At 55.1% G+C, this 22,088-nt stretch overlaps 1 protein-coding gene across 33 annotated transcripts in view; it reads left to right on the forward strand.

Annotated features, from left to right (window-relative positions):
• The window catches only part of Nrxn2 (neurexin 2), a 110,611-nt gene that overhangs the window by 82,663 nt on the left and 5,860 nt on the right, over positions 1-22,088 (forward strand). For 24 of the 33 annotated variants that reach the window (XM_060385369.1, XM_060385372.1, XM_021638476.2 and 21 more), the window contains 5 exons: positions 313-494; positions 5,067-5,238; positions 9,146-9,235; positions 12,248-12,573; positions 13,994-14,072. In XM_060385369.1, the coding sequence (XP_060241352.1) occupies positions 313-494; positions 5,067-5,238; positions 9,146-9,235; positions 12,248-12,573; positions 13,994-14,072 (849 nt within the window). The remainder of the gene's footprint in view (positions 1-312; positions 495-5,066; positions 5,239-9,145; positions 9,236-12,247; positions 12,574-13,993; positions 14,073-22,088) is intronic. The other 9 variants (XM_060385388.1, XM_060385393.1, XM_021638480.2 and 6 more) reach the window with 1 other exon arrangement.

The raw sequence follows: 22,088 nt of genomic DNA on the forward strand, positions 1-22,088 counted from the left end.
AGCAGACCCCAGCTTCTTCCTGCACAGGACGTTCTTGCTGTCTGGGTCTCCTTGCAGCCTCTCTCTGGCCACACTCTCCGTGTTACCTGTGTCGCTGTAACTAAAGTTAGAATCCTTGAGGCAGCTACAGCTGCCTGTGTGCATGTACACACACAGGCCCTCACCTGGGCACCTGGCGTTACAGGGCTGGCGGCTTCTGTGGGCTTCCTGGCTGAAGCCCTGGGCCCTAACTTTGGTGTGCTCAGGCTCTGGCCCCCAACCAACTCAGAGGACCCGCTGACAGTCTCCTTCCCCATTCTCTTCTCTCTGCAGCTGGGACCACATACATCTTTGGGAAAGGGGGAGCGCTCATCACCTACACATGGCCCCCCAATGACCGGCCCAGCACAAGGATGGACCGCCTGGCCGTAGGCTTCAGCACCCACCAGCGGAGCGCTGTGCTGGTGCGAGTGGACAGCGCCTCCGGCCTCGGGGACTACCTGCAGCTGCACATTGTAAGGACCGGGGCTCAGCCCCCATCCCGCCATCCTGACTCCAAACCCCCTCAGTCCTCGCCGTTGTGGATGTCACATCACATCTGCCCTTCGTGGGGAGAACACAGGGCCCCATTCCCTCCTTCCTTGAGGTGCTTTTGAGATCCCTGGTTACTCAAGAGCCACCCGTTTGATGTGCAGACCAACCGTGTCTTCCCGTCATCGGCGTGCCTGTGAGCTTTCAGGCGGTTCTGCCGTGGCCTTCAGAAATGTCCTCACCTTTGGGCTGTCTGTGGGCTGCTGCTGTTCACCCCTGTCCCTGTACTCTCTCTCACACCTCTTTGCCCAACAGCAGCCACCTGTGCCTCTTTGTTTTGACTTTGAACCCCACCCTGCCTTTGCTCTCCCTGTGACTGTGTTTCCATGGTCTTTGCCAGCCCAGGGGGGCCTTGACCAGGTCTTTTCCCCAGATTCTAGTCAAGTTCTTTGCCCACTGATCTTTTGGTTGAGCCTCACATCCCATTAGTCTATAGGTGGTTTATCCGTTGTTTGTTTTTCTCTTTATTCACTCCTCACCCTGGCCTGTGACTGCTGCCCCTGTCCCACTCTCTTCTCTGTGACCTCTGACCTCATCCTATACCCTTCCTTGTGACCTCTGCCCCTGTCCCACTCTCTTCTCTGTGACCTCTGATCCCATCCCACATCCTTCCCTGTGACCTCTGACCCTGTCCCACACCCTTCCTTGTGATCTCTGACCCCATCCCACACCCTTCCCTGTGACCTATGACCATATATCTCACTCTCTTCTCTGTGACTTCTGACCCCATCCCATACCCTTCCCTGTGACCTATGACCTATGGCTATCTCTCACTCTCTTCTCTGTGACCTCTGACCCTGTCCCACACCCTTCCTTGTGATCTCTGACCCCATCCCACACTGTTCCCTGTGACCTATAAACATCTCTCACTCTCTTCTCTGTGACCTCTGACCCCATCCCGTACCCTTCCCTGTGACCTATGGTTGTCTCTCGCTCTCTTCTCTGTGATCTCTGACCCCACCCCACACCCTTCCCTGTGTCCTTAAATCCTGTCCTATACCCTTCCCTATGACCTCTGATCTACCCCATACCAATCAATCCTTGTGACCTCTGGTCCTAAGCCACACCTTTCTCCTAAGCCACACCTCTGGCCCTGCCCTACACCCTTCTCTGTGGCCTTTGGCCTTGTCAGATTTCATTTCTGAACTTAGAGCCTCCCTCACCCCTTTCTTCTCCACAGTCTGAAGCCCCAGCCTCTGACCTCAGCCTCCATCTCTGTACGAAGCTCCTTTCTCCCTCACTTTCCTGTTTGCATCCCACATGCTGCCCCCTCCCTGCAGAGTCCAGAGCTCAGAGGGTAGGACAGGCTGACCAGGCTCTGTGTGCCAGTTGGAAAGGTCTGTGTGGGGAGCCCTGGGCTGGAGGAAGGAAGAACTGTGAAGGGAGAGAACATCAGAAGAGGAGGCTTGGAGAGCTTCTGACCTTCCCCATCTGAGTGAGGTTAGGGCTCCTGGCTGCTAGCACACAAGGGCTCTTCAGATCCAAGTCTGTACTCTGCCCCCAACACCAAGCTGTGCAGGGAGAAGACCCAGGGGAAGGCATCCTGTGAGCAGAGCATGGCTAGTGGCACTGGCAAGTGACAGGTATTCCCCAGGAGGGAGTGAGAGGCCAGGCTTGGGGAAGAGGCCTGAAGCTCTGAGAGGCAGCCTGTGGAGAGTGATGGTGCATTGTGAACAGCGGTGTGGTGGTGGGAGTGACAGTTGTGACAGGAGAGATGGCTGTGAGTCAAGGTGATCCAGGGAGACCCTGCAGCAGTGGTCCCTGTCAGGGAGTGGCTGGGCATTCACATCTCCTCAGAGTTGGCTGTGGTGGCATTGGCCCCTTTGTGTGTTAGGAGTCACCACGTTTCCTGAGTTCCTCAGCCGTCCTCTCTTCTCCATCCTGTGAGGGCGTGTGTGGCTTTGGAGCTGAAGGTGTAAGCTTGAGCCCCAACACTTTCCCTTTTTCTGCTCTGTGCCAGTGCAAATCACTGCAGCACTCTGAGCCTCAGTTTCCCCCGGCGTGTGGCACTCTGAGAGGGAGGGCAGAGGCTTACGTGAGATCACGTGTGTAATGTGCTCATTGCACTGCCAGGATGGTGGGGATGTTCAGCATCCTGGCCACCTGTGACCGGCCACCCGGGCAGTGTGCATCTGGGATTGCAGGTTTAGGGGCTGATGTTTCCCCCTAGATCAGGTAGGGCAGGAAGTCCTGAGGACAGCCATATCTTTCCTTCCTTCCCTCAAGCCTCCCCTGGTGCAGGGCTGTGAGGGAGCTAGGCCTAGGTGCTGCAGAGGATGGGGAAGGACGCTGAGCAGGGTGGAAGTCCCAAGAGACGCTGGCACTGAGGGGGAGTTGGGTACCAGATGGGCTCAGAGCCTCTTGGGGGCAGCCCTCAAGCCCCCTCCTCCCCCAGTGACACATCAGCTCCCACCACAGCGTCGTTAGCAGTTCTCAGAGAGTGGGGAGGCGGCAGCAAAATAAGAGAAAAGCAATTTGACGTTTCTAATAAAGCGTCGCTCCACTTTGCCAAATTAATTTTGACTCCCATAATTATTTGCTGTAGGAGCGGCCGCGTTCTCCCCACCGCCGCCTAATGAGGTAATTGGGGAATTAGGAATTAATGACTTTAACAGAAGTGACAACTGACTTCACATCGGGAGAGCTCTGGGGAGCTGCCTCTCCCCCGGAGTGCGCAGCTCCAAGCTTGGCTGCCTCCTAGGAAACCCAGGTGTCCTGCCTTCCAGCTCCCCTGGCCAGGCCTCTGTGGGTCCAGCTCCCAGCCTGCCAGTGCCCTTGACCATTGTCACTGCCCTGGGCGGGCGGAGCCTTGTGAGGGCGAACAACCCTCAGAGACATCCAAGGGGCTGATACTATTCTGGGTGGTATCACTACTAACAATAGTAACCAGGAGCCTTGGCTGTTCCCTTGCCTGTGTGGGGAGCAGATGATGATTGCGTCTCCCTGGGAATGTTGTCAGTCTGTGGGTGGTGCATGGGTGGGGCTTGCTAAGACAGTTAGGTGAGGCAGCCTCAGTTTCCTTGCTTTACCTCCCTGGAGGTGGATGGCAGAGTGAGTGTGTGTGTGTGTGTGTGTGTGTGTGTGCATACAGGTGTGCGCGTGGCTTGTCCATGATCTTGGGGTAGGGAGTACTAGACCCCACAAATGGGAGATAGGTAGTGATGGGAGCCTGCTCTTCAACTCTGTCCTACTCCTTACCCCACCCCTCACCTCTCTGAGCCTCCCCAGCCTCCAACCCCAGGCCTTTCAGCTCTCTTTAGATGTGGTTAATAACCAAAGGGCGTTTCTTGCTTGGGCTGGACTGAGAGTTTTTCAATGTGTTTGTGTGCTAGACTGAGTCTCTGAGAGTGATCCAGGGGTCCACACGAGCCCTGTGTCTGTCCTGTGTGGGAGGAGGGTTGGGCTGACTCTTGCTGTCCTCATGATGGCTGCTGGGAGGTACAGGGATAGAGAACGCCGGCCTGGCTTTGGGCTTAGTGGGCCTTCCACTGGCTTGGTGGGACACTCTGGGCCTGATGGCAGGATGGCCTCGGCATCTCTCACGCTCAGCTCTTTTAAATGAGTGTCTCCCTAGACTGGCGGGCAAGGGACAGGGCTGAGGGCCAGCCTTCTGGTTTTGGAGGTAGGCCAACTGGGATTCAGGGGCCAGGTCCCCGCTTAGGAGCTGCGAGACTGACCCAGCCTTAGTTTCTTCCTGGGTGAAATGTGAAACTGCAACTTTCCTCAGGGCTACTGTGCAGGTTTTGGGGTCTCAGCAAAGCTCCTCCTCTCACTCCAGCACCACTGGCCAAAGTATTTGTGGGTTGGACTTCAGGCGGCCTCTTCAGGCTTCCCCGCGGGCCTGGTTCCGGCTCTTTGATTCTTTTCTGCAGGTCTTACTTAGTCTTTACCTGTCGTCCTCCTGCCCCCTCAAGTCCCCAGTCCCACCCATCTGACACCCCAAGATCTCCTTTCTTCACTAAAGCTGGCTAAGCTCTACAGCCCTGTCCTCTTCCCTCGCCCATCCCCTACACTTCCAGAGTCTAGTCTACCTCAGCTGCAGAGGTCAGGTTGTGCAGACCTGGGGGATGGGACCTGGCTGAGGTCTGGGGGTCAGGCTGACCTCTGAGGCTGTGAACCTTCCTGTTGCGATGCCCAAGAGAGACCCTACTTCTTCATCCTCATGTGGGCTCCAGCCTTGCACAGCATAGGTGCCTAGCAAACATTTTTGAATATTCTAGATGAACATGAAGGAAGAAGACAGATGTGATTAGTGGAAAGGGCTCTGTGCCTGGTTCTGTAGTAAGAGACAGTGGTCCCCAACTGATAAGCCTCCAGGGTACTTCATTGTATGTGTAGGGGCAGATGTGCCTACCACCTTGGGGAGTTGAGACCTGAAGAGGTGTCTTATAAAACTTGTGGAAGGCTGTGAAGAGCTGGCTTTGGGGACCTCAGATGGAGTTTTACAGGGATGTTTGCCTCCTCCCCGTTGCTGATCCCTGTCTCCCTGTCCCCAGGACCAGGGCACTGTTGGGGTGATTTTTAATGTGGGCACAGACGACATTACCATTGATGAGCCCAACGCCATCGTGAGCGACGGCAAATATCACGTAGTGCGCTTCACTCGAAGTGGTGGCAATGCCACCTTGCAGGTGGACAGCTGGCCAGTCAATGAGCGGTACCCGGCAGGTAGGTGACTCAGGCCTGCAGAGGAGGCACAGTGAGAAGAAGGTGGGGCGGGGCAGGGTCTGGCAGCCTCTGGTTTTGCAATGCTGGGGGACAGGGCAAAGTGGAGAGGCTGCCATCTGTGGGGAAGGGCATGGCTACAGAAAAGACTGGGTGGAAGCTGGGTGGAGGCATGGTTGAGAAAAAGTGTGGGTGGTGATGGAGGGAGGGTACTATTTGGTGGATGAGGTTGCAAAGTCATAATCCAGTTTGGGGGTAGACAAGAGAAGATGAAGGAGGTTAGAACTAGGGAGTGGAGTATCTGATATCATTGAGGAAAGAGTGAGTTTAGAAAGCAGGGGCAGGCTGCAAATGGTGAGAGACCCATGCAGAAGCCCAGGAGAGAGTCACAAGTTAAATGAACACATCTTGACAGGAGGCATAGCTGTTCCTAAAAACGGAACCAGCCAAAGACCCAAACTGAAGGACCCATATTAGCCTCTGGAGATGCTGGAGAAGTAGCTTAGAGATGAAGAGAGCCAGGATCCCAGTGTTTCAGACAGTAAGGGACATGGTGGAAGGGAGAGAGACCAGGGAAGAGTGCAAAGGAGGGTCAGACACCTTCAGGAGCCTCACAAGCAACATGCAAGGTACCAGGACCTGTGCTTGGCCTGGGAACTCAGAGGTGAGGACAGAGAGAGCCTTAGTACTTAGGGCTGCAGCTGTAGTGGTCAAGGACAAAGCAAGGTCTCAGGAACCCAGGGGAGGGAGGAGGATGAGGCCATGAAAAAAAAAAAAAAAAAGAAGAAGAAGAAGAAGAAGAAGCTCAGGAGGGGGCCTCAGGGTGAGAGGAAGCCAGAGGAGGAGTGATGGAGTGTTCTGGAAATAGTCACAGAGACATCTGCAGAGATGGAGGCAGCTCCGGGATTGATGCAGAGAGATGCGGAGATGCTGACACAGACTCAGCGAGGGAGAGAAGAGGTGGACAGAGCCCTGCAGACCAAGAGGGAGGGAGGTAGAAACCCTGCAGGGAGGACAGGGACTCAGAGCTGCAGATGCAAGCTGCCCGTCACACAGGGCCCCACAGAGCGGCAGGATGACCACCTGTGACCTCCCTTACTCCTAGCCGGAGGGACAAGCATGAGCAGGACAAACCCTCAGGGCTCTCTCATGTTGAGACACACACGTCAGTACAGACAGGCTCAGTATTCACAGGCATGGAGGCTTACCCCATGAGGTAAGAGCTCCCCACATCCTCCTAGTAAACAGAGGCTGTACCTGTAGGTCAGCCTGACACCCAGATGACCTCAGAAGGTCAGAAGGTCAGAGAGGTCCACAAGAAAACAGCTCTGCAGAGGGATGCTAGTCTAACCCAGAGACCTGGGCATATGTGGGGTCAGACATGCCAACTCTCCTACACAGGCCTTTCTGTGCTCCCTGTACTCCTAGCCACAAGCAGACCCCGACAGCCTCGGGTATCAGAGCTCTCTCTGTCTTAGGGGAACAGGTACAGTTCTCTGTAGCAGTGAGGACATTGGCCTGTGCTGGTATGAAGAGTTCACCATGCCCAGTCAGGCCCTCTGCTTATAGGTCACCTCATCAGGTCAAAGGCTAGGAGGAACCATGATGCCTACTGGCTCTGCCAGGATCCCTGGATAGGTATATGGAAAGGCTGTCTGGCATCCCTTGCCTGTAAATCTAGGAATTTTTTAATTTTTTTTCTGGGTGGTAGGGGAGGCAGGCTCTCTTACATATAGCCCTGGCTGTCCTGGAACTCATTATATAGACCAGGATGGCCTCGAACTTACAGAGATCCACTTGTCTCTGCCTCCCAGTGCTGGGATGAAGGGGTGTGCCACATGCCCCTGGGTATCTTGAGGGCCCAATTGCTGTCTGTGTGCGCTGTGGGGTAGCTCCTGAGCGATACCACGGGCCACTGCAGCACTGAGCTTGGACCCATACCTACCACGTTCTTTCTGTGTGTGTGTTTGTTTGAGATAGGGTCTCACTCTGTAGCCCTGGTTGGCCTAGAGTTTGCTATGTAGACTAGGCCAGCCTTGAACTCACAGACACCTACTTGTGTCTGCCTTTAGAATGCTGGGATTAAAGGTATGCATCACCATTCCTGGCCTTCCACCCGACTCTTAAAGAACACGGAGACACAGCCTGTGGGTTCCAACTCAGGGGAACCTGGGCTTTAATCCTGGATCCCTACTGACAGACCACGTGATGTGGGTCAAGTCATCCAGCCTCTCAGAATCTATAGGGAAGGCAGGTGTCATTTCCTCACAGCTCTTAAGAAGGCATCCTTCACGTCTGCGTGAGCATCATCATATATGGTCCCGAGAGCCACTCATAAGCAGGTGGAGGCCTGCCTGGGTTAGCGGTTAGGCTGGTGTAGCTGTGAGGTGCGGCCAGGAGGAATGCTCCTGCCCCAGCATTATTTTCAAAGGAAATCATGTCCCTCTCCACTGTGGTAGGTTAGGTCACTCACAGTCCACAGAGAAACACTGAAAAGCACACTGACAAAGGCCCTTTCCACATATTTGTGCATGTTCCCCAATCCATCACACACCACACAGACACACACGCACGTGCACACACACGCACCCTCCTTTCTTGTCTCAGGAGCTTGAGAGAGGAGAACAAGTGGGTATCCAGATGGGGAACCAAGGATGACAAGAAGGGTAGGTTAACACAGGCGGAAGGAGTCTGAAGGAGGAGGGCTGAGGAGCCACCAGGGCCTGCAGACGGAGAGGAATGGGGCCAGGCCTGGGTTCTAAGGGAACAGAGGGCCTGAGTGTCTTGCAGTGGACTGACATGGAGAAGACAGCAAGGCAAAGGCCAGGGCAGAGCCAGAAGCAGAGGAGGGCCGTGGAGACAGGGGGTGCAGTCTGGGTGAGGCTCAGTGGCCACTAGCAGTGGAGTCCTGAATCTGAAGAGAAGGCAGTCTCTCGGCCTCACGAGTCCCTAGTGATTGCATCCAGGCACACATGGCTACAGGAGGGAGGATTTATGGAGGTGTGCCTGGAGGTTCATGGGAGGTGTCATGGGCTGGCCCAGGCCCTGGTCTCTGGGCAGGTGAATGAGGGCAGGAAAGAGTTTAAACACCTCCCTCCCTCTCTCTCTGCGGCCCTCTGACCTCCTTGCCTGTGGGCATCCCTGGGCTTCCTCTGTAGTAGCCACCAGGTACACAGGGAGACAAGACCAGGTGAGCAGGCAAAAGGAGCTTGCAGGGAGAGGAGTGAGGAAGTCTAGGGTGAAGGAACAGACCAAGATGGAAGGGTATGGGGGGCCAGGGGTGTGGAGGGAAGTGGGGGGTGTTGACCTTACAGCTGGGAGTTGAGTCCAGAGATAATGGGAGTTGGCAATGACTTTGAGAAGCGGTTTAAAGCGCAGTGAGATGAGTGTGCTGGGCATCCCCTTAAATGCTGCATAAACGCTGCTTAACCCCCTCCCACTTCTAAACCACCCTCTAAACGCAGTAACCAGCTGGACTTCCCCCAACTTAAACCCGCTAAATGCCCCGCCCCCACCCCACCACCCCAGTTTGGGATGGTGAAGGCCATGGGCTTCAGCCTCAACAGCTTGACTAAGATAAACCTGTTTAACCTCTGACCTTCCAGCTATGGTTTTTTGTTTGTTTGTTTTTATTTTTACTTTTTATTTTTTCCTTTTCATGGTTTTCCCTCTCCTTTGGGTTACTCTCACCCCCAAGGGTGGGGCTGGCTCTGGATGGAGCCTAGGGAGGGCCCCACCCCCATTCCCATCCCCACCCCGGGAGAGGAGGGTCCAGCATTCTGTTCCTGGCCTCCTCCTCTCTGTTGAATGTGGCTGCTTGCTGGGGTCTCCTGAGAACTGCGTAACTACTTTCTAAAGCCTTTGGACTGCGCTGCCTGAGAAACCTACTGTCTTTCTAAACTTTTCCAAGGAAACTTTGATAACGAGCGCCTGGCGATTGCTAGACAGAGAATCCCCTACCGGCTTGGTCGAGTAGTAGATGAGTGGCTGCTCGACAAAGGTAATTAACCAGAATTAACTAATTAATTAACTAACTAACTAACGCTAAAAACACTATCTTAGAGGTGCAGAGCTCCCCCCAACCCCTGCCCGGGCAGGACGCCCCCTTCTGCCCCTGCGCTCAGTCTGTTTGTTTCTGGGAGGTGGTTTGGCCATAGGGAAGAGAAAACCTTGCGTCTCCCTAGAGTGACCCTGGATACTCCTGAAGACAGAAGCGCCCTCAGCCTGCGCTGAGCTAAGACCTCCACAGCAGGAGGGGAACTCAGGCTGGAAGGTTGGGGCTTTCTGGCCAAGTTCACCTCAGGGGTTTATAGGAAAGGGCCATCGGGCACCGGAGGTGGGAAGGGCCAGTGAAGCAGGGCTCAAAAGGGCTATCTTGAGGAGGAAAGAAGTGCTTGAGCCTCAGATCTTACCAAAAGACCCCGAAGGCCTTGGTCTCAGGCTCCCTAGAAGTAGTGCAGGCTGACTGGAGACTAAGGAAAGAAGGCAAGGTGATGGTCTCTTAGGGATCCTTAGAGGCCTCTGCCTGCTGGTCTGATGAGGAAGACAGAGCAGGTACCCAGGAGGCCCTTACGGGGCAAGTGAGAGGAAGAAGCGTCTTGTCAGAGTTTGAGGGCCAAGGGCACAGCCATGCCATTCCCGTTGGAGGAGGGGCGAGCTCTGTACCTCTAAGGCTAAACTCTAGTGGGGAGCAGAAGTGCTAGAGCCCACTTAACCAGCTGATAACTGTGCTTTAAACGTCCACGGGGCTTTCCCCAATAAAATCCCCCAAAGTAACCTTCAGCCCCTGCACCAAGGGGCCTAAACACCACTGATAACCAGAAGTGATAAACCCACAGCAGGACACAAAAAATAAAAAAAGTTAAAGGGACTGTAACAGACATCGCTAAAACCTGCAGCCACACTGGGCTGCTCTCTCCAGCGGGGTGAACTTTAACCCTTTGAGGCGTTATGGCAGGTGTGGGCAGGGGCCACAGAGGCAGTGGCTTCCTCTCCTTTACCCACCCTCCCCTCCTAGAATCACAGAGGCTGAGGGAGGAGCCTGGGCTGAGGCTAGGACAACTCGTGATACCACCTCCCTCTCCCCAACTTCCCCTGGGTAGGTTGGGATAGCTGTTCAGGGGAGAGGGCGGCCTGGGGGCCTAAGAAGGAGAGTGCTCCTTGGCCTTCCTCTAGTGCCAAGCACACCTTCTGTTAATGTGCTCTTCTAGAAAATGACAGGTTGGGCTTCCCGGAGAGGAAGAGGAGGAACTCACTCTTGGTGTGGCCTTCGGCCCAGTACTGACCCAGTGAGCCTAGCTCCCTCCTGGGCCTTTGCTCAGCCCACCTCACATGCACCATGAGAATAGGAACAGGCTAGACCAGGGCAGGGCTGGGTGTTCTTGGAGGGGATATTTTTCTGTAAGTTGTGGGGATACAGTTGGTGCTTGATAAATGTTGGTGGAATGGCCCCATTTTCTACTTCCTAAACATGTCTGGAGCAGCAGTCCCAGGGTAAAGAGGTCTGTAAGTCAGATGGGTTTGGGATGGAATGTAGTTCCTCCTTTTAGAAGTCCACACGTACATTAGTTTTGTAAAGGCTCTAAGAAGGCTTTCCAGAAGGGACTGTGTTTAATGGAGAGCTCTTCTGACCCCGAGGGCTCTTCTCTCCTGTTTTTATGTAGTAGCCTTCCAGCTTTGTGGGCTGGACTTGGCCAGATGTGAGGAAGCATGGCTGCTGGAGGAGGCATCTTTCCTTGAGCCAGAAGTAGGAGGGGGTAGGGGCGGAGGGGGGGAGACCCTGAGTAAGGGGCCTGAGGACACATACTAGTGACCCATCCTTGGCCAGGCAGGTGTTTGGGGGTCCTGGAGGGATTTCTAGAGAGGGTACGTGTCACATGTTGGACTGTCTCAGCCCAGGTTTGGGGGCAGGGCTCCCAGGTTTCTAACTTTAAACCAGATCTCTAACGAGGCGCTAACCAGAGGCTAACGAGGGCTAAGCCAGGTTTTAAATGAAAGCAGCTGAAGGTCCGTGGGAGAATGGGGGCGAAGTTGTGCTCCATCTGCCCCCCTCCCCAATAACATCAAAACCAAAGTTAAATCTAAACTTAAACATAATAAATATCTTTTCTAAAACAAAACAAAACAAACAACAAACAAACAAAAAAAACCAAACCAAAACAACAAACTCAGAGGGTTAAACTGACCCCCAGGTCCACTAAAACCAAAGCAAGCAGCCAAGCCCCCACCAGGGGCCGTTCATAGGTCTATAGCACTGCCAATTGTAGGGCCAGATTGGAGCTGGAGCAGTTGTTTTGGCTGTCAGTGAGCGAAGCAAGGTCCCTTTAACATTTTCCATATCTTGGCTTGCATGTTACTTGGGGAAGGGCTCAGCTCACCAGGGCCTGCTCCCAGGGCAGTGGCTGGGCCTCAGGAGGGCAGGAGAAGCTAAGCCGCCTGGCCAGCTGTCAGAGAGTGCTAATGGGTGGGACCAGCCTGGAGCAGACCCCTGCTGTCTGTGCCTCATCTTGGAGCTTCCCCTGCTCACACTCAGCAGGCCCTGGCAGGACCCCTTCCTGTCTCTGTTGCCACTGTCTACTGCTTTGGAGGACACCGTGGCTTGGGGCTGGATGCTGGGTGGGTTGTTTGGGAAAACACAGAGAGAAGATAGGGGTGGAATTGAGGGCTAAAGAAGAGGGGTGATAGCCCTGGAGTGGGGTCAGGAAGGGGGACAGGTGCGGAGGCAGAGGCATGTGCATGGCGGGGATAGGGGGTGACCAGGCTCCCTTTCCCAGCCCATGTGTGCCCTGGCGACCCTCTCCTGTGGGGGTCCCACAAGGCAGGGCTAGGGGCCCTGGTTAACAAGGACTTTCCCTTGGTTGTCTGCCTCTTCCTCATTCCTCTCCCCATCCACGTGCTGGCTTCCTCTCTCCTTCCCTTGTTCTCTCTATTCTCCCATCCTTTCCTGGCCTCCCTGGACTGCCTGCCTGCCTCTCCCTCTGTCTGCCCCTCTCACTCCATCCCCAACCCTCAGGACGCCAGCTGACCATCTTCAACAGCCAGGCCGCCATCAAGATTGGGGGCCGGGATCAGGGCCGCCCCTTCCAGGGCCAGGTGTCTGGCCTCTACTACAATGGGCTCAAGGTACTGGCGCTGGCCGCCGAGAGCGACCCCAATGTGCGGACTGAGGGCCACCTACGCCTCGTAGGGGAGGGGCCATCCGTGCTGCTCAGTGCGGAGACCACGGCCACCACCTTGCTGGCTGACATGGCCACCACCATCATGGAGACCACCACCACCATGGCCACCACCACCACTCGCCGGGGCCGCTCCCCCACAATGAGGGACAGCACCGCCCAGGTGAGGCCCCTTCTATGTCTGGGAGGGTCCAAGGGGCTTTGGGGTTGGAGTGGTTGGTCCTGGAGACAGTTGCTTCTCACTTTGTTGTCATGGTGATGGTTTAGGAGAGGGAGGCCTTCACGTAGTGATCAGGGATTTTTGACCATACGGGAGTGGCCATTGTTTCTAGGGGGTCCAGAGTTGAGGGCAGTTGACTGGAGAAGTCCACCCACCCTCGTCAGCAGAAGGAAGTCTGGCTGAAGACTGAGGGAGTAGTGAAGAGGGTGGCCGCGCCAGCGCTTAGTGGACCAGTGGGGTTGGATAGTGGCATCTTGGGCAGAGGTGACGTACTGGAGTGGTAACATGGGGTCTCCCAGGGCGGGCAGCCCCTCTCCAGAGGCTGGTAGAGGTCAAGAGTCTCCCTCGGCTGGAGACTCTTGGGTGCGAGGTCAGGCCTGCATGTCCTTCGCCTTCACAGAGCTTCTGTGTGTGACTCCGAGTGAGCGCTCAGCGCCATGGCTTGGTGGGCCACAGCCTTGTCCCGTGAGCATGCGTTCTGAGTGCCAGAGCAGAGTTCCCTGTGTATCACCCCCGCCCCCAAACACACACACACACACACACACACACACACACACACACACACACACACAACCTGCCAGCTCAGGAACTCCCTGGATCTGGTGAGAGTCCAGTAGGGGCCATAGCTGAGAAACAGAGCTCTGAGGACTGAGTATGGGACTGCCCAGCACCTAGGCTCCCTAGTTGTCAGCAGTGCTGGTGTTGAGTACTGCTCATAACTGCTGCAGTGACCTAGCCAGGCCTCCTTAGCCCCACAGCGCTTCTGTCCCCTTTCCCCCCCCCCCCCCCCCCCCGTGTCACTACCTTGGGTGTTGAGCCTTGACTGTCTTTCCTAACCCCACTGAACTGCTCTCCCCCCCCCACTTCCCCGCCATCCCAGGCTCACTCATCCCAGGGATCCTCTTTCTTTGCAATCAGGAGGAGAGAAAATGCTGACAAAGTCGACTCTTGTTGTCATGGCAACCGTAGCCCTAATTATTGTGCGGAGCCTGGTTCTCTCTGTGGAAGGGGGTTGGGAAAGATGAGAGGTGATGGGGTGGGGGAGCTGGAGATAAGAGACACTCTGGACCTTGTCCCTCTCTCTGTGTCTGGGCCTCCTCTATACCCCTGGTACACACACCTCGCAGCCGGGGTTGGCATCTCATCCCCTGGCTCCCCAGTGTAAAGGGCTCTACACATGTTGTGTGATCTTTGGGAACCATGGGAACCAAAGGGCTGGCTCTGTCTAGTATCCTTTAGTATCCTGGGAAATTGAGAAGCCAAGTCACACAGGCTTGGGCCTGTCTTCTGTGCTGTCCCATAGCTTGGGATCTATGCACCTCCTGGAAACCTCTTCTCCCTACTCCTCCTCTTACCTCCCCAGAACACAGATGACCTCCTGGTGGCCTCGGCTGAGTGTCCAAGCGATGATGAGGACCTGGAGGAGTGTGAGCCTAGTACTGGTGAGTGCCTTTCCCCCCTCCCCCGCCCCGGGCCCCCACGACGCTGCTGGGGAGGGGGGCGACTCTGCCACCTGGCCCCAGCCCAGGGTGTGCTGCAGGTTTTATACTCTCTCTCTCCTGCAGTCCGTTTGTAACTTAGAAGACCCCAGGTCCCTCACATGCCCTCTGACAAGGTGCCTTTTGGTGTCCCATCCTTGGAGATAGTGAAGTCTTTAGCCTGGGCTCCTAGGGGAGGAGAACTAAGAGGAACTGGGAGAAGAAGAGGGAGCCGTGGCTGTAGAGACATGAGGAACTGCAGCTCCCAGGAGTCCTGGCATGGGAGGTGGGGGACTACAATTCCCATCAGCCCTCAGGTCTTGAACTACAATTTCCATCAGCCCTGAAGCCTGGCGCTCTCTTAGCCATTCACAGAGGTCTCTGTTGGTGCTCCCTCAGCCTCAGGGACTTACCTGGTATTCTTGAAAGGGTCCCCAGTATGCCAGGCCAAGGAGGGCAGTTGGTACATGGAACCTCTGTATCTGGCAGTGCACTAGGTGAAGGCGCCCCTTAGGCCAGACGTGCAGTCCTCTAGGGGCGATCCTAGCTTGGGAAGAGCTGTAGAAAAAGCCGTGGGGAAGGGCTTCCTGAGTGGTGGTGACACAGACTCTGCTTAATGTTGCCGGCTGGAGCCAAGGCAAGAGCCACAGGGAGCAGCTGGGCAAGTCGGGGGGGGGGGAGCTTTGCATGGTGGCTGAGAGCATGAAGGTGGGGTGGCTCAGTGGTTGCTGGGTTGCTCCTCTGAGCAGGTTGGCAGTGGTTGACAGAATCAATGGGAGGTGGTCACGGGGGGCGGGGTGGGGGGCTGACAGCAGCACTGGAAAAAGGACTGGATGTGTCTGCTGGGAGCTCCCAGTAGGGGGACATAGGCCTTGGCTGCACCCATAGGAGCAGAGGGGCCGCCCACATCTCTTGCTTGGCTTCCCAGAGGCTTCTCTCCATTCTCAGGTGGCACCTGAGCTGTGGGTTTCAACAAGGCTGGCGCGAGTGCATGCAGGGATGGAGAAGGGCTGTGAATCTGACCTGAGGTCAGGGGTCCAGAGGGGACATTGGGGCTGCCGCCGCCCCAGATAGCGTGTGAGTAGATGGGGTAGAATCACGGAGAGTGGCGTCACAGACCAGGCGAGGAAGCCCCTGTGCCCAGAGGTTGATGCCCCTTGCCTAACCGTTTGGGATTGTTCTGTGGTCCTGAGCCTAGCGGCATCCCTGGGAGGTGCCAGCTGCTGGGCAGGGAAGACTTCTCTGTGCACAGCTCAGAGCCTGTGCTTCTGGGAGCAGATGCTGGCGTCTGCGGGAGGCCCCTCTGCTGGGAGCTGCACCTCCACCTCTGTACCCTCAGCCCCGCTGTTGCTTTGGGAGGCTTTGGGGGTGTGGCAGAGTCTGCCCACAGCACCGCTCAGTCCTGCCTAGTTCATCAAGGCGATAGGCAGTGGCTGGGGGTCCCCACAGGCTGACACAGTCTCCGCCAGGTTTACCTGGAAGGGGCTGCTGGGAATGACCTGTGGGAACTCTGGGACGGGACTATGCTATGGGGAAAGGGTGTGGCCTCACTCTCCTTCTGGGACACAGACACGTGAGGATAGATTACTGTTTGCCCTCAACTCTGAAGAACCAGAGCACGCAACACAGAGGTGTGCCACACACGCCAGGCCCTCCTAGCAGCACACTGGGAGGGTCGCATGTCCCAGCTAAGAGTCCATCTAGAAGCCTGGGCGTGGCCTTCAGTTTGCTCTCTTGGTATGCTGAGCCATCCAGGCTTTCTTAGAATAAGAGAAATAAGGTAGACGAGACAGCTGCCTGCAAGTCAGGGCTCACAGAGATCACTGACCATTGTGCCATCCTTCTGTAAAAGAGAGCCACCATGTGAAGGGAAGATAACGGAGATGGAGGGAGACTGGGGGTTGGGGGTAGGGAGGCCTGGTGTCTGGCTCAGTTTTGAAAATAAGCGCTGGAGGCAAGGTGGAGCGGACCTTGGAATACCCAGTGTTCACTACAGCCCATAGCTCTGAAATGCCCACTGTCCCCATCTCCTCGCGGGATGACTTCTGGAGTCAGGGATCAGGATGACTTCTGGGAGTCCAGGCTGGCCTGGGCTGTGTTCCCTTCTCATCCTGGCCTCTGGCTAGAGTCCACTTTGAGGCCCTAGGATAAGGAAACTTTCTTCTAGCAGAGTAACAGGCTCCTGGCAAAGGAGGAGGCAGTCTGGCTAGTGGCAGGCTGCTCAGAGCCTGACCCTAGGGCATCTACCCTCTGCACTTCCAGATCTTCTTCACAGTGTGTGTGTGTGTGTGTGTGTGTGTGTGTATGTATGTGGGGGGGGGCTCATCCACCTCCCCATCCTCTCCCTTCCCTCCAGCCCCGCCACAGACACAGGCCCTGTCCCCCTCCCTGTTTAGGGAGCTTGTCATCCAGCACACTTTACTGGAGGCTGGCGGTCCAGTCACACGGGGTATTGTTAGAAGTCTCTCTAGTGGGAGCGCCTTTAAGAGACAAACACCTACAGCTGGTGATGTGACACGCCACCCTTGCTGGCCCAGCTGGCCCGACCCACGCGTTGTATTTCCAGCCTGGCCCCTAAAGGACTGTGGACTTTGCACCTCTGAGACACATAGGAAGGACCCAAAGACTTCTGTCCGCAGAAGCACACGTCCATATACACACATGTATGGCCATTTACACTCAGATCCACAGGGGCACACAGATGCTCAGACCCAAAAGTTGCATGTGTGCTCAATGCCCGGAAGCCTGTGCACACTCCTGGGAAATCCAGAGAAACACAGAGGGGCGCGCGGTGTATACTCTCCCGTGAGGCATGCTGCGTACCAGAGCTGCCGAGCGTCTCATGTGGCTGCTCATCGCTGCCGGAACACCTAGACACGCCTAGACTCCCAGCCGCTCGCCTGCTCGGCCCCCAGAGAGCCACACCTGTGCCCATCATGCCCAGCTGCACAAAGGCTCCCCCACTCAGCACTTAAGCCCGCCCGGGCCCTGCATACGCCCAGGGCTGTGTGGAAGCATGCCCAAACCCACGGAGGCAGCTCCGGCGTGCTCGAAGCTGTTGATGCACACAGACGTGTGGAGCCTCCTCATGCGTCTCGCACACCGGGCGTGCACTATGCATTCAGATCTTCGTGTGTGTGTGTGTGTGTGTGTGTGTGTGTGTGTGTGTGCTCATCTGTGCTCAAGACCCATGCCTTGTGATATGTCCTTAGATTCGGGGTCACACATCCTCGCTCAGTTCACAAAGGCACACGGCTGTGGAATGCGCCACCTGTGTGACGCTTGCTCACACAGGCGTGCAGACCACAGTCCCACAAACACGTTCAGATTTCCAGATGTCCACCTGTTTCCTGACCACCAGCACAGCACTTGTGTTCAGGCACGTCCACAGTTCGCTCACGCTCATGGAAGCATGCACACGTACACAGTCAAGAGGCGCTCCTCATGTCCGTGTGCACAGGGCTTACTATTCCTGTCACGTGTACTCACCAAGATGCATGAGTCTATTTGTGGAGGGGTATACACATGGACCCACGTGCTTGTCCCCTCAGGAGAGGCCTCTACACACTGAGGTGTGAGTATGTATTATGCAGGGTCACGGGCCCATGTTGTCGGAGGGGGTGAAGGTGCTCAGATCCTGGAGGTCTGCATATGTACATGTGTTCAGCCTCGTGGGCCTGCACCCCTTCCACACTGTCCTCAGGAGCAAGGAGCCTGGGGGGCACACCCATACATGCGCATTCACACTTAAACACATTTATACTCAGACCCTGTGGAGCATATGCACACACATACACACACACCAGGCCTAAAATGGCCTACACAAATGTTCACAGACACACATGTATCCATGTGTTGCAGTGGCACACAGAAGGCACACATTATCTGCAGACCTGTGGGTCACGTGCACTCAGGCCCAGCTCACGATAGCATCTGCTATGTTTACTCTTTCAGGGATGTGTACATCGTTAATTTAGACCCACAAGGGCACACCTACATGCTCATGGTCCCCCAGTTTTGTAGAGACACACACACGTGCTTAGGTGTGTCTGCCCTAGAGCAAGGAAACACGAGCCTTCCACAATGGTTCATGTGTGACCAGATGAACAATAGCGCCATTTACTCCTCCTCAGTGTCACCCACCCACACATGAGACCCTCAAAGACGTACGCAGGCCTCATTCCACCGGCACACGCATTTGCTCAGATGCACAGAAGCATGTGTTCGGATTCACTCCACAACCACTGTGGTCACTCAAACCACCTGTAGCCTCTCTCCTATGACTCAGGGTGGGGTCTCCTTCTGTCTGTGGCTGTGTCGTCTTCAACTCATGGCTTCTCAAGGTGCAAGAATGAGCAGGGGGCCAGGAGCAGGAACTTTCCATGGGCTGGGTCCACGTTGCATTCCAAACCCGGAGCTCAGTCGTGGGACCACAGAGATGCTCACGGGCCACCATCTTACCATGCTCCTAGGCAGAAGCGCGGGCAGATTTGGGGGCCAGCCGGAGAATGCCTTGCCTGGGTCTGGCCTGTCTAGTCTCCAAAGATCTATTTCATTTTACCTTGTCCCAGAAGGTCCCCTGCGGCCACTCCAAGGATGACGAACATCTCATCCCAGGAGGATGTTCATTTCAGAGCAGTAGATGGCGGCTCACTCTGGCCCGTGCAGACTTGCCTTCTCGGGTCTGCGGACTGTGAGCTGAGAAGACAGTTGATCTCACTGCCTCTAGCACACCCTAGAGTTGAGTGGCTCTGCAGAGGTAGTTCCTGCAACAGACAGAAGCTCATGCGCACAAGGAAAGAGGTTGGGTTTAGTGATGAACACCTATAACGCTAGCACTTGGGGAGTGGAGGCAACAGGGTTGCAAGTTCGAGGCCAACCTGGAGTAGATAGCAAGACCCACCTCCCTACGCCCAACCCCCAGGAAAGAGGCAAGGGTAGAAAAGCTCAGCTTGAGCAGCACTGCACACATGCCTGAGCGTGGAGGAGGGAATCAGAGATAAGCACAGAGTCTCCAATAAATGCTTCGTCTGCCTGTGGGAAGACTTCAGGCTGCTGCTTTCTGGAGCAGGATGCCCCCATCCTTATCCTCCGTGGCCCTTTCAGCAGTGGGTTTTGGGAGAAACGTTCTCTTTGGGTGTGTGTAAGCGCAGACATCCCACATTGGCTTGCACATCTCTGTGGTTTCAAGGCTTAGTCACAGCAGCCATATCACAGCCCTCTCCTGAGCCCCCGTCTCCACCCGCGTAACTTCTCTTATTTCTCTGCCTTGCCCTCTCCATAGAGCCATGACTGTTTCAAGGACCATTTATTTATTTATTTGTAAATGCCATATTTTTTCTTTTTTTAAAAAAAATTTATTTGCCTTTATTTTATGTGCGTTGGTGTTTTGCCTGCATGTGTGTCTGTGTGAGGGTGTCAGATCTTGGAGTTACAGACAGTTGTGAGCTGCCATGTGGGTGCTGGGATTTGAATCTGGGCCCTCTGGAAGAGCAGTCAGTACCCTTAACAGCTGAGCCATCTCTCCAGCCCCCTTGAGGACCTTTTAAATGGTAGGTGGGGAGACCACTTCTAAATCTGACCCTGGGGCAGAAAAAGACCCTCACTCAGTTGAGAAGGCCTCTCTCATTGACCCTTGAGCAACTTTCAGCTTTTACTCCTGTGTGGGGACTGGGGGACAGTGGCTCTTCTGACCCCTGCAGGAATCACGTGTCTGGGTTGTCACCTTTTCTCCCTTCCTGCCTGCCTGCAAGACAGCCAATTCTTGTTTAAGTTTCTGTTGTAACGCATTGCTAAAAGCAGAAAGTAAGAGCTGGCAATCTTGGGCCCTGTCCCCACTCAGCACCTCAGGCTCGGGAGGTTGGCACAAGCAGTGTTTGTACCAAATGCTTTTCCACAGTGGCGTGTGGGTCTTCATCTTTCCTACCTCCTAGCCTTTTCTTGAACTGTCTCTTGAACGCCATGGCATTTCGTTATTATGGCATCCATTTCAGGGGCCAAAGTCTGTATGAGATAACGTTTCTGTAACAGATAAGCCCTGAATCTTAGTGGTTAATGCAAGAGAACTTTCTCACTAAGGTGTACCCTCCCTGGGCTCTGCCCAGAGGGCACACCAGGAATCCACCCTCCCACCATCTGTGGCACCTCCATTTTCAACACAGCATGTCTAAGGCCACTGTTGGAAAAGACTGTGGAGGGTGGAACACGGGAGGCTGCTGGGGACAGAGAACTGGACAGGGTCTAACACTAAGCAATTGAGCCAGACTCAATTGCTAGGGATGCTGGGAAATGTAGTCTGGATGTCAAGGTTCAGAAGGAACATATTTTATGGGGTAGTATTCGGCTGGTGCTGAGAGCTGTGGTGCTTCGCTTGCATATTCTGAGGGACAAATGCACACAGCATTGTACACAGAGCCTCAGGCTAAGAGGCAGCAGACACGAGAGGTCCATTCACACGTCCACATCTGTACACACTCACTGACATATGCACAGATATTTCAGCTCCATTAAGGTTGATGTAGTTAGGAATTTATGCTCACGGGTGTAGAAACATGAACCTTTATGGGGGGTTTGCATCTGGGTGTGTGCTCACACACGCGTGCACACATCCTCCTATTAAGTAGCGCACTGTCTCTGACCCTGAAGCCGTTCTGGCCTCCGTGCTTGCCATGCTGGTGTCACAGGTACGGAGGGATACCACCCTTCAGGCTACAGCCCACAGTGGCATACTTCTCTGCTCCGACAGGTGAGTGGGGATGAAATCTAGCCAGTGTTCTGTTTGCTCGGCAGTGCATCCTGGGCCCTGAGGCGGGCTGTGTCCGCCCAGAGGAGAGTGGCCTTTATCACTGTTGTGGGCATGTGGCTTGCCGAGTCATGGAAGGACCGTATTCTGGTATAGGGGCTGCCTTTTCCCCCAACCCACTGAAATGCTGGCCTTCTTGCCCCTCCCAGGCTGGTGGATGGGCTGCCCGCCAGCAGACGGCTTAGCCCGGGACTCTCTGAAGCTCAGTTTCAGGCTCTTCGGAGGGATAGACATGTCCTGACTGGGTAGAAATTGGGATTTATAGGTAGAGGGGTTTTTGTTGTTGTTGTTGTTTGTTTTGTTTTGTTTTGTTTTTAAAGACAGGGTTGCACACTGTAGCCCAAGCTGGCCTCAAACTCATGGACTCATGGTGATCCTCCTGCCTCCGCCTCCTGAGTAATGGAATTAACAGGTATGAGTCACTACGCAGAGCTTCATGGGTAGATTTCTAATCAAGGCTTCTGTGCCTTGATGGTGGAAAGGGCCCAGGGTACTCTGTGAGCGCCCCAGAGAGGGGAGGGTTGAGATGGAGGGAATGAATGGAGTTCTCCAGCAGGCGGGCCCAGCCTGCATTGGAATTCTACTTTCTTAGGCTAAAAGGGGCAGAGGAGGAGTAGGCTGCCTCTCTGATAAGCACACACATGTATTTTGCAACTGCTGCAGCGCCAGAAGCAAGGGAGGGACTAGGGGCTGTTAGGGATCCTTGTTGGAGTCTTATGGCTTTAGGGGCCACAGTCTCCCCTTCGTCTCCCTGGGCTGCAGAGCCGAACACAGGACCTTCAACATCACGAGTCACCCTGAGTGTCCCCCTACTCAAAAGTCCTGTGGGAGGGCCGGCAGTGGGCCCTATCCCTGTGAGAAGCCTTTGAGGCATCTTCCCTTGCTCACGCCCTGCTGACTCTTCCCCATTATGGGTTCTCTAGATCCTTCCTGGGCCAGTGCCCCAGGGAGGCCTATACATTGATACGCCCCGTATTCTAGGCCAGGGTAGCGCCGGAAAGCCATATGAGAGGTTCTTCGTGCCCTTCACTTTGGAGGAGGTTTGTGTGGGGAGTATCAGGCACACAAAGGAAGTAGCATCAGAGAAAGATGCTGCTATGCAAAGAGAGCATTGGTGGAATCATGGGAAATAATGGCCACAAACCATGGGGGCGAGAAAAGTTGGGAGAGCCCCAAGG

Source organism: Meriones unguiculatus, chromosome 1 (genome assembly GCF_030254825.1).
Source record: "Meriones unguiculatus strain TT.TT164.6M chromosome 1, Bangor_MerUng_6.1, whole genome shotgun sequence".
Taxonomy (NCBI): domain Eukaryota; kingdom Metazoa; phylum Chordata; class Mammalia; order Rodentia; family Muridae; genus Meriones; species Meriones unguiculatus.